We start from the raw sequence: 12,289 nt of genomic DNA, 5'->3' as shown, positions 1-12,289 counted from the left end.
TATTTCCCATTGACTCTGTACCGGTACCCCCTGTATATAGCCTCTCTACTGTTATTTCACATTGACTCTGTAGCGGTTACCCCCTGTATATAGCCTCCCTACTGTTATTTCCCATTGACTCTGTACAGTACCCCCCGTATATAGCCTCCCTACTGTTATTTCCCATTGACTCTGTACCGGTACCCCCTGTATATAGCCTCCCTACTGTTATTTCCCATTGACTCTGTGCGGGTACCCCCTGTATATAGCCTCCCTACTGTTATTTCCCATTGACTCTGTAAAGTGCCCCCCTGTATATAGCCTCCCTACTGTTATTTCACATTGACTCTGTGCCGGTACCCTGTATATAGCCTCCCTACTGTTATTTCCCATTGACTCTGTACGGTACCCCCTGTATATAGCCTCCCTACTGTTATTTCCCATTGACTCTGTGCGGTACCCCCGTATATAGCCTCCCTACTGTTATTTCCCATTGACTCTGTGCGTACCCCCTGTATATAAGCCTCCCTACTGTTATTTCCCATTGACTCTGTACCGTACCCCTGTATATAGCCTCCCTACTGTTATTTCCCATTGACTCTGTACCGGTACCCCCCTGTATATAGCCTCCCTACTGTTATTTCCCATTGACTCTGTACCGGTACCCCCCCTGTATATAGCCTCCCTACTGTTATTTCACATTGACTCTGTACCGTGACCCCTGTATATAGCCTCCCTACTGTTATTTCCCATTGACTCTGTACCGGTACCCCCTGTATATAGCCTCCCCTACTGTTATTTCCCATTGACTCTGTGCAGGTACCCCCCCTGTATATAGCCTCCCCTACTGTTATTTCCCATTGACTCTGTCCGGTACCCCTGTATATAGCCTCCTACTGTTATTTCCCATTGACTCTGTGCAGTCCCCCTGTATATAGCCTCCCTACTGTTATTTCCCATTGACTCTGTACCGGTACCCCCTGTATATAGCCTCCTACTGTTATTTCCCATTGACTCTGTAACGGTACCCCCCTGTATATAGCCTCCCTACTGTTATTTCACATTGACTCTGTACAGTACCCCCTGTATATAGCCTCCTACTGTTATTTCCCATTGACTCTGTACCGGTACCCCCTGTATATAGCCTCCCTACTGTTATTTCCCATTGACTCTGTACCGGTACCCCCCCGTATATAGCCTCCCTACTGTTATTTCCCATTGACTCTGTGCAGTACCCCCCTGTATATAGCCTCCCTACTGTTATTTCCCATTGACTCTGTACCGGTACCCCCCTGTATATAGCCTCCCTACTGTTATTTCCCATTGACTCTGTACCGTACCCCCCTGTATATAGCCTCCCTACTGTTATTTCACATTGACTCTGTAACAGTACCCCCTGTATATAGCCTCCCTACTGTTATTTCCCATTGACTCTGTGCCGGTACCCCCTGTATATAGCCTCCCTACTGTTATTTCCCATTGACTCTGTACATGTACCCCCAGTATATAGCCTCCCTACTGTTATTTCCCATTGACTCTGTACCGGTACCCCCTGTATATAGCCTCCCTACTGTTATTTCCCATTGACTCTGTACCGGTCCCCCTGTATATAGCCTCCCTACTGTTATTTCCCATTGACTCTGTCCGGTACCCCCCTGTATATAGCCTCCCCTACTGTTATTTCCCATTGACTCTGTACCGGTAACCCCTGTATATAGCCTCCCTACTGTTATTTCCCATTGACTCTGTGCACTGTACCCCTGTATATAGCCTCCCTACTGTTATTTCCCATTGACTCTGTGCCGTTACCCCCTGTATATAGCCTCCCTACTGTTATTTCCCATTGACTCTGTGCGTACCCCCCTGTATATAGCCTCCCCTACTGTTATTTCCCATTGACTCTGTCCGGTACCCCCTGTATATAGCCTCCCTACTGTTATTTCCCATTGACTCTGTACCGGTACCCCTGTATATAGCCTCCCTACTGTTATTTCCCATTGACTCTGTACCGGGTATCCCTGTATATAGCCTCGCTACTGTTATTTCCCATTGACTCTGTACCGGTACCCCCTGTATATAGCCTCCCTACTGTTATTTCCCATTGACTCTGTGCAGTACCCCCTGTATATAGCCTCCCTACTGTTATTTCCCATTGACTCTGTACCAGTACCCCCTGTATATAGCCTCCCTACTGTTATTTCCCATTGACTCTGTACCAGTACCCCTGTATATAGCCTCCTACTGTTATTTCCCATTGACTCTGTGCCGTACCCCCTGTATATAGCCTCCCTACTGTTATTTCCCATTTACTCTGTACCAGTAGCCCCTGTATATAGCCTCCCTACTGTTATTTCCCATTGACTCTGTACCAGTACCCCTGTATATAGCCTCCCTACTGTTATTTCCCATTGGCTCTGTACCAGTACCCCCTGTATATAGCCTCCCTACTGTTATTTCCCATTGACTCTGTACCGGTATCCCTGTATATAGCCTCCCTACTGTTATTTCCCATTGACTCTGTACCAGTACCCCCTGTATATAGCCTCCCTACTGTTATTTCCCATTGACTCTGTACCAGTACCCCCTGTATATAGCCTCCCTACTGTTATTTCCCATTGACTCTGTGCAGTGTACCCCTGTAATATAGCCTCCCCTACTGTTATTTCCCATTGACTCTGTACCGGTACCCCCCTGTATATAGCTTCCCTACTGTTATTTCCCATTGACTCTGTACAGTACCCCCTGTATATAGCCTCCCTACTGTTATTTCCCATTGACTCTGTACCGGTACCCCCTGTATATAGCCTCCCTACTGTTATTTCACATTGACTCTGTGCCGGTACCCCCTGTATATAGCCTCCCTACTGTTATTTCCCATTGACTCTGTACCAGTACCCCCTGTATATAGCCTCCCTACTGTTATTTCCCATTGACTCTGTACCCGGTACCCCTGTATATAGCCTCCCTACTGTTATTTCACATTGTCTCTGTACCGGTACCCCCTGTATATAGCCTCCCTACTGTTATTTCACATTGACTCTGTCCCGGTACCCCTGTATATAGCCTCCCTACTGTTATTTCCCATTGACTCTGTGCCGGTACCCCCTGTATATAGTCTCCCTACTGTTATTTCCCATTGACTCTGTGCAGTACCCCCTGTATATAGCCTCCCTACTGTTATTTCACATTGACTCTGTACCGGGTACCCCCTGTATATAGCCTCCCTACTGTTATTTCCCATTGACTCTGTACCAGTACCCCCTGTATATAGCCTCCCTACTGTTATTTCCCATTGACTCTGTACCGGTACCCCCTGTATATAGCCTCCCTACTGTTATTTCACATTGTCTCTGTGCGGTACCCCTGTATATAGCCTCCCTACTGTTATTTCCCATTGACTCTGTACCGGTACCCCCTGTATATAGCCTCCCTACTGTTATTTCCCATTGACTCTGTACCGGTATCCCTGTATATAGCCTCGCTACTGTTATTTCCCATTGACTCTGTACCGGTACCCCCTGTATATAGCCTCCCTACTGTTATTTCCCATTGACTCTGTACGGTACCCCTGTATATAGCCTCCCTACTGTTATTTCCCATTGACTCTGTACCAGTACCCCCTGTATATAGCCTCCCTACTGTTATTTCCCATTGACTCTGTACCAGTACCCCCTGTATATAGCCTCCCTACTGTTATTTCCCATTGACTCTGTACCGGTACCCCCTGTATATAGCCTCCCTACTGTTATTTCCCATTTACTCTGTACCAGTACCCCCTGTATATAGCCTCCCTACTGTTATTTCCCATTGACTCTGTACCAGTACCCCCTGTATATAGCCTCCCTACTGTTATTTCCCATTGGCTCTGTACCAGTACCCCCTGTATATAGCCTCCCTACTGTTATTTCCCATTGACTCTGTACCAGTACCCCTGTATATAGCCTCCCTACTGTTATTTCCCATTGACTCTGTACCAGTACCCCTGTATATAGCCTCCTACTGTTATTTCCCATTGACTCTGTACCGGTATCCCCTGTATATAGCCTCCCTACTGTTATTTCCCATTGACTCTGTACCGTTCCCCTGTATATAGCTTCCCTACTGTTATTTCCCATTGACTCTGTGCGGTACCCCCCTGTATATAGCCTCCCTACTGTTATTTCCCATTGACTCTGTACCCGTACCCCCTGTATATAGCCTCCCCTACTGTTATTTCACATTGACTCTGTACCGGTACCCCCTGTATATAGCCTCCCTACTGTTATTTCCCATTGACTCTGTACCAGTACCCCCTGTATATAGCCTCCCTACTGTTATTTCCCATTGACTCTGTACCGGTACCCCCTGTATATAGCCTCCCTACTGTTATTTCCCATTGACTCTGTACCGGTACCCCCTGTATATAGTCTCGTTATTGTTATTTTATTGTGTTACTTTTTATTTTTTATTATTTAATTTAGTAAATATTTTCTTAACTCTTAAAATTGCATTGTTGGTTAAGGGCTTGTCAGTAAGCATTTCACGGTAAGATCTACACCTGTTCTATTCGGGGCATGTGACAAATAACATTTAATCTGATTTGGATTGATGAGGAATTGAAAAATGGTATGGTTGATGAGGCGAAAGGAATGGCAAATAAGTCTGGCTGCACAACCGATTGGCAAACGTACTGCAAATTGAGAAATAATGTGACTAAACTGAATAAAAATAAGAAGAAACAAAAATAAATAAATGACATAAAGATGATGATGATGATAAATAGTAAAAAGCTTTGGAAATTTGGGAAAAAAGGCAAACTCAGCTCCATCATTCATTGAATCAGATGGCTCATTCATCACAAAACCAACTGATATTGCCAACTACTTCAATTATTTTTTCATTGGCAAGATTAGCAAGCTTAGGCATGACATGCCAGCAACAAATTCTGACACTACACATCCAAGTATATCTGACCAAATTATGAATGACAAGAATTGTAATTTTGAATTCCGTAAAGTGAGTGTGGAAGAGGTGAAATAATGATTGTCTATCAACAATGACAAGCCACCAGGATCTGACAACTTGGATGGAAAATTACTGAGGATAATAGCGGACGATATTGCCACTCCTATTGGCCATATCTTCAAATTAAGCCTCCTAGAAAGTGTTTGCCCTCAGGCCTGGAAGGATTGCAAAAGTCATTCCTCTACCTAAGAATAGTAAAGCCCCCTTTACTGGCTCAAATAGCCGAGCAATCAGCATGTTACCAACCCTTAATAAAGTTTTGGAAATAATTGTTTGACCAGATAAAATGCTATTTTACAGCAAACAAATTGAGAACAGACTTTCAGCACGCTTATAGGGAAGGACATTCAATAATCACAGCACTTACACAAATGACTGATGATTGGCTGAGAGAAATCGATGATAAAAAGGCTGTTTTGTTAGACTTCTGTGCGGCTTTTGACATTATCGATCATAATCTGCTACTGGAAAAACGTATGTGTTATGGCTTTACATCCCCTGCTATATTGTGGATAGAGTTACCTGTTTAGCAGAACACAGAGAGCGTTTTTTAATGAAAGCCTCTCCAACATAATCCAGGTAGAATCAGGAATTCCCCAGGGCAGCTGTCTAGGCCCCTTACTTTTTAAAATATTTATTAATGACATGCTACTGGCTTTGAGTAAAGCCCGAGTGTCTATTTCTGTCTATGTAAAACAAGGTTGTCCACTATCGGCATACAGTGGGGGAAAAAAGTATTTAGTCAGCCACCAATTGTTAATAACAGAACACAGAGGGTATTATTTAATGGAAGCCTCTCCAACATAATCCAGGTAGATTTAGGAATTCCCCAGGGCAGATGTCTAGGCCCCTTACCCTTTTCAATCTTTACTAACGACATGCCACTGGCTTTGCGTAAAGCCAGGGTGTCTATGTATGCGGATGACTCAAAACTATACACGTCAGCTACTACAGTGACTTAAATGACTGTAACACTTAACATTGAGCTGCAGTTAGTTTAAGAATGGGTGGCAAGGAATAAGTTAGTCCTAAATATTTCAAAAACTAAAAGCATTGTATTTGGGACAAATCGTTCACTAAACCCTAAACCTCAAAGAATTCTTATAATAAATAATGTGGAAATTGAGCATGTTGAGGTGACTAAACTGTTTGGAGTAACCCTGGATTGTAAACTGTCATGGTCAAAACATATTAATACAACAGTAGCTAAGATGGGGAGAAGTTTATCCATAATAAAGCGCTGCTCTACCTTCTAAACAGCACTACAGACACACAGACAGGTCCTACAGGCCCTAGTTTTGTCGCACCTGGACTACTGTTCAGTCGTGTGGTCAGGTGCCACAAAGACAGACTTAGGAAAATTGCAATTGGCTCAGAACAGGGCAGCACGTCTGGCCCTTGGATGTACACAGAGAGCAAACATTAATAATATGCATGTCAATCTCTCCTGGCTCAAAGTGGAGGAGAGATGGACTTCATCACTACTTGTATTTGTGAGAGGTATTGACATGTTGGTGTTGGAGTCGTGCCTGGCCATACATTCATGAGTGAACAGGTAGTACAGGAGGGGACTGAGGATCAGCATGGTGGATGTGTTGTTACCTACCCTTACCACCTGGGGATGGACGTCAGGAAGTCCAGGATCCAGTTGCAGATGGAGGTGTTTAGTCCCAGGGTCCTAAGCTTGGTGATGAGCTTTGAGGGCACTATGGTGTTGAACGCTGAGCTTTAGTCAATGAATAGCATTCTCACATAGTTGTTCCTTTTGTCCAGGTGGGAAAGGGCAGTGTGGAGTGCAATAGAGAGTGCATCATCTGTGGATCTGTTGGGGCGATATGTAAATTGGAGTGGGTCTAGGGTTTCTGGGATAATGGTGTTGATTTGAGCAATGACCAGCCATTCAAAGCACTTCATGGCTACAGACGTGAGTGCTACGGGTCTGTAGTAATTTAGGCAGGTTACCTTAGTGTTCTTGGGCACAGGGACTATGGTGGTCTGCTTGAAACATGTTGGTATTACAGACTCAGGCAGGGAGAGGTTGAAAATGTCAGTGAAGACACTTGCCAGTTGGTCAGCGCATGCTCAGAGTACACGTCCTGGTAATCCGTCTGGCCCTGCGGCCTTGTGAATGTTGACCTATTTAAAGGTCTTACTCACATCGGCTACGGAGAGCGTGATCACCTAGTCGTCCGGAACAGCTGATGCTCTCATGCATGCTTCAGTGTTGCTTGCCTCGAAGCGAGCATAGAAGTATTTTAGCTCGTCTGGTAGGCTTGTGTCACTGGGCAGCTCGCGGCTGTGCTTCCCTTTGTAGTCTGTAATAGTTTGCAAGCCCTTGCACATCCCTCGGAACCGGTGTAGTACGATTCGATCTTAGTCCTGTTTTGACACTTTGCCTGTTTGATGGTTCGTCGGAGGGCGTAGCGGGATTTCTTATATGCTTCCTGGTTAGAGTCCCGGTCCTTGAAAGCGGCAGGTCCAACCTTTAGCTCAGTGCGGATGTTGCCTATAATCCATGGCTTCTGGTTGGGATATGTATGTACAGTCACTGTTGTGATGACATCATCGATGCGCTTATTGATGAAGCCAGTGACTGATGTGGTGTACTCCTCAATGCCATCGGAAGAATCTCGGAATAGTCCTGTAGCTTAGCATCTGCTTCATCTGACCACTTTTCTATTGACCGAGTCACTGGTGCTTCCTGCTTTAGTTTTTGCTTGTAAGCAGGAATCAGGAGGATAGAATTATGGTCAGATTTGCCAAATGGAGGGCGAGGGAGAGCTTTGTACGTGTCTCTGTGTGTGGAGTAAAGGTGGTCTAGAGTTTTCTTCCCTTTGGTTGCACATTTAACATGCTGGTAGAAATGATGTAAAACGGATTTAAGTTTCCCTGCATCAAAGTCCCTGGCCACTAGGAGCGCTGCCTTTGGATGAGCATTTTCCTGTTTGCTTATGGCCGAATACAGCTCATTGAGTGCAGTCTTAGTGCCAGCATCGGTTTGTGGTGGTAAATAGACAGCTATGAAGAATATAGATGAGAACTCTCTTGGTAGTTAGTGTGGTCTACAGCTTATCATGAGCTACTCTACGTCAAGTGAGCAAAACCTTGAGACTTCCTTAGATATCGTGCACCAGCTGTTGTTTACAAATATACATAGACCGCCACTCCTTGTCTTACCAGAGGCTGCTGTTCTGTCCTGCCGATACAGTGTATAACCCGCCATCTGTATGTTATTCATGTCGTCGTTCAGCCACGACTCGGTGAAACATAAGATTTTACAGTTTTTAATGTCCCGTTAGTAGGATATACAGTTGAAGTCGGAGGTTTACATACACTTAGGTTGGAGTCATTAAAACTTGTTTTTCAACCACTCCACAAATTTCTTGTTAACAAACTATAGTTTTGGCAAGTCGGTTAGGACATCTACTTTGTGCATGACACAAGTAATTTTTCCAACAACTGTTTACAGACAGATTATTTAATTTATAATTCACTGTATCAAAATTCCAGTGGGTCAGAAGTTTACATCCACTAAGTTGACTGTGCCTTTAAACAGCTTGGAAAATTCCAGAAAATGATGTAATTTTTATTTTTTATTTCATCATTTGAGTCAATTGGAGGTGTACCTGTGGATGTATTTCAAGGCCTACCTTCAAACTCAGTGCCTCTTTGCTTGATAATGTGGGAAAATCAAAAGAAATCAGCCAAGACCTCATAAAAAAATGGTAGACCTCCACAAGTCTGGTTCATCCTTGGGAGCAATATCCAAACACCTGAAGGTACCACGTTTATCTGTACAAACAATAGTACACAAGTATAAACACCATGGGACCACGCAGCCGTCATACCGTTCAGGAAGGAGACGCGTTCTGTCTCCTAGAGATGAATGTACTTTGGTGCGAAACGTGCAAATCAATCCCAGAACAACAGCAAAGGACCTTGTGAAGATGCTGGAGGAAACAGGTACAAAAGTATCTATATCCACAGTAAAACGAGTCCTATATCGACATAACCTGAAAGGCCGCTCAGCAAAGAAGAAGCCACTGCTCCAAAACCGTCATAAAAAAGTCAGACTATGGTTTGCAACTACACATGGGGACAAAGATCGTACTTTTTGGAGAAATGTCCTCTGGTCTGATGAAACAAAAATAGAACTGTTTGGCCATAATGACCATTGTTATGTTTGGAGGAAAAAGGCGGTTGCTTGCAAGCCAAAGAACACCATCCCAACCGTGAAGCACGGGGGTGGCAGCATCATACTGTGGGGGTGCTTTGCTGCAGGAGGGACTGGTGCACTTCACAAAATAGATGGCATCATGAGGAAGGAAAATTATGTGGCTATATTGAAGCAACATCTCAAGACATCAGTCAGGAAGTTAAAGCTTGGTCGCAAATGAGTCTTCCAAATGGACAATGACCCCAAGCATAATTCCAAAGTTGTGGCAAAATGGCTTAAGGACAACAAAGTCAAGGTATTGGAGTGGCCATCACAAAGCCCTAATCTCAATCCTATAGAAAATGTGTGGGCAGAACTGAAAAAGCGTGTGCAAGCAAGGAGGCCTACAAACCTGACTCAGTTACACCAGCTCTGTCAGGAGGAATGGGCCAAAATTCACCCAACTTATTGTGGGAAGCTTGTGGAAGGCTACCCGACATGTTTGACATAAGTTAAACAATTTAAATGCAATGCTACCAAATACTAATTGAGTGTATGTAAACTTCTGACCCACTGGGAATGTGATGAAAGGAATAAAAGCTGAAATAAATCATTCTCTCTACTATTATTCTGACATTTCACATTCTTAAAATAAAGTGGTGATCCTAACTGACCTAAGACAGGGAATTTTTACTAGGATTAAATGTCAGGAATTGTGAAAAACTGAGTTTAAATGTATTTGGCTAAGGTGTATGAAAACTTCCGCCTTCAACTGTACATGCTTTTAGTTCATCCACTTTATTATCCAGAGATTGTACGTTGGCCAATAGTACCGATGGCAAAGGCAGGTTAGCCACTCGGCGCCGGCTTCTTATCAGGCACCCCGATCTCCTTCCGCGATATCTCTGTCTCTTTCTCCTGCGAATGACTGGGATTAGGGCCCTGTCGGTTGTCTGGAGCAAATCCCTCTCGTCCGACTCATTAGAGAAAAATTATTTGTCCAGTTCAAGGTGAGTAATCTCTGTTTTGATGTCCAGAAGCTCTTTTCGGTCATATGAGACGGTAGCAGCAACATTATGTACAAAATAAGTTACAAACAATGCGAAAAAACAAACAAAATATCACGGTTGGTTTAAGAGTCCATAAAACGGCAGCCATCCCCTCTGCTGCTATTACACAATAAATCCATAATAAATGCAAAATACTAAATACCTCACCATCAAATGCAGACAGCATTACCTCCCATTGTCACGCCTGTGTATATTTCCCCCCCAAGCCGACACCACGACGGCTCTCAAGGAACTACATTGGACTTTGTGCGAACTGGAAACCATATATCCTGAGTAGGGCTCTGGCGGTCACGAAATTTCGTCAAGGTTGTCAAGCAAATAACTGCCGGTCTCACGGTAATTGACCGTCAATTAACATAAACAAATTTAGCATCTCCTGGCTTCCTACAAGCCGCTGATGCAGACTTTTGGAACATCGAATCCAAGATGGCGTAGTAGTGCAGTCCTGATGCAGACCTTTGGAACATCGAATCCAAGATGGCGTAGTAGTGCAGTCCTGATGCAGACCTTTGGAACATCGAATCCAAGATGGCGTAGTAGTGCAGTCCTGATGCAGACCTTTGGAACATCGAATCCAAGATGGCGTAGTAGTGCAGTCCTGATGCAGACCTTTGGAACATCGAATCCAAGATGGCGTAGTAGTGCAGTCCTGATGCAGACCTTTGGAACATCGAATCCAAGATGGCGTAGTAGTGCAGTCCTGATGCAGACCTTTGGAACATCGAATCCAAGATGGCGTAGTAGTGCAGTCCTGATGCAGACCTTTGGAACATCGAATCCAAGATGGCGTAGTAGTGCAGTCCTGATGCAGACCTTTGGAACATCTACATTTGAAAAAGTCTAATAAATCCAGGTAATATACTGTAGTCTACAACTTTACAATAAATCCATTATTTATTTTAGACAGGTCTAAAGAAACTTGATATGAAGAAAATGTAGTCTGTTTCAGAAGAACAGAATAACATACTTAGTTGTCCTTATGTTAGGTCCTGATCTGGCTATGCCATATGGCTGTAGGCTACACTAGTTCATTTAGCAGACAAGATTTGCTTAGAATTCCGTGGCATTATTTTGTGGTATTTTATTGAATATCAAATACAAGAACATGTTTCAGTATAATACAGTACGCTAAAAAACAAGATGTAGATTCATCAATAATGGCTGTTGATGCCAAAAAGGCTTTCCACCATCTTTAGTGGCGTTTTCTATTCAACATTTTGGAAGGATTAAACTTTCCAGCTGAAATAATACATTTCATGAAAATATTATATAAACATCCTTAAGTAAAAACGCAGTACAGTATACACAAATAATATTGTACATTATTTGCTGAAATTGCTTTAGAAAGGGGCACAAGACAGGGGTGTCCTCTCGCCCCCTTCCTGTTTGCACTGGCAATTGAACCGCTTGCAGAAAGAATTAGACAGGACCCAAACGTAACAGGTATCTGTATTGGTAATATAAACTAAACTTTATTGCCGACGATCTCCTGATATACCTGACTAATATTGAAAACTCAATACCCCCCTTAAAATTTACTTAGATAAAAAAAAAATATGTTAATAATAAAAATAAAAATTATAACTCATGATCTACAGCAATCCTTGAAGTGGCCACAAAATATATACCATTCTGGCTACAGACAGAAACAACATAACACAATTTGAAGTCATATGGGATAGAGTCTGGGATGCAATGGAGTCAGTGTGGGCCAGCATCCCTGTGGAACGCTTTCAACACCTTCTATTGTCCATGCCGCAATGAATTGAGGCTGCTCTGAGGGCAAAATGGGGTGCAACTCAATATTACGAAGGTATTCCTAATGTTTTGTACACTCAGTGTATAATACGTCAAGCAGTTCTCTTCAAGAGTCAAGCCTCTCTAGCACAGAGATCTTCTCCTTTTCTGTTCTTCTGAAAACAATGTCTTCTCTCACTCCCTCCATCAGGTATAAGAACAATGTGATTATAGATGAGAAGGCCAATCCTGACAAGTACGCAGCAGAGAGCAACTACAACATGCACTCTCTGGAGATCAAGAGGTAGGTAGCTATAGTAACCCTGACAACACTCTCTGTAGA

At 43.5% G+C, this 12,289-nt stretch overlaps 1 protein-coding gene across 1 annotated transcript in view; it reads left to right on the top strand.

Moving 5' to 3' along the window:
- LOC121580517 (M-protein, striated muscle) overlaps positions 1-12,289 on the top strand; it is a 171,639-nt gene that overhangs the window by 48,532 nt on the left and 110,818 nt on the right. Inside the window, exon 6 of the mRNA XM_045224866.1 lies at positions 12,158-12,250. Coding sequence (XP_045080801.1) covers positions 12,158-12,250 — 93 coding nt within the window. The remainder of the gene's footprint in view (positions 1-12,157; positions 12,251-12,289) is intronic.

The sequence above is a fragment of the Coregonus clupeaformis genome, chromosome 14 (genome assembly GCF_020615455.1).
Source record: "Coregonus clupeaformis isolate EN_2021a chromosome 14, ASM2061545v1, whole genome shotgun sequence".
NCBI lineage: Eukaryota > Metazoa > Chordata > Actinopteri > Salmoniformes > Salmonidae > Coregonus > Coregonus clupeaformis.
The sequence above is the reverse complement of the archived record's forward strand: the minus strand, read 5'-3'. Positions and strand labels throughout refer to the sequence as shown.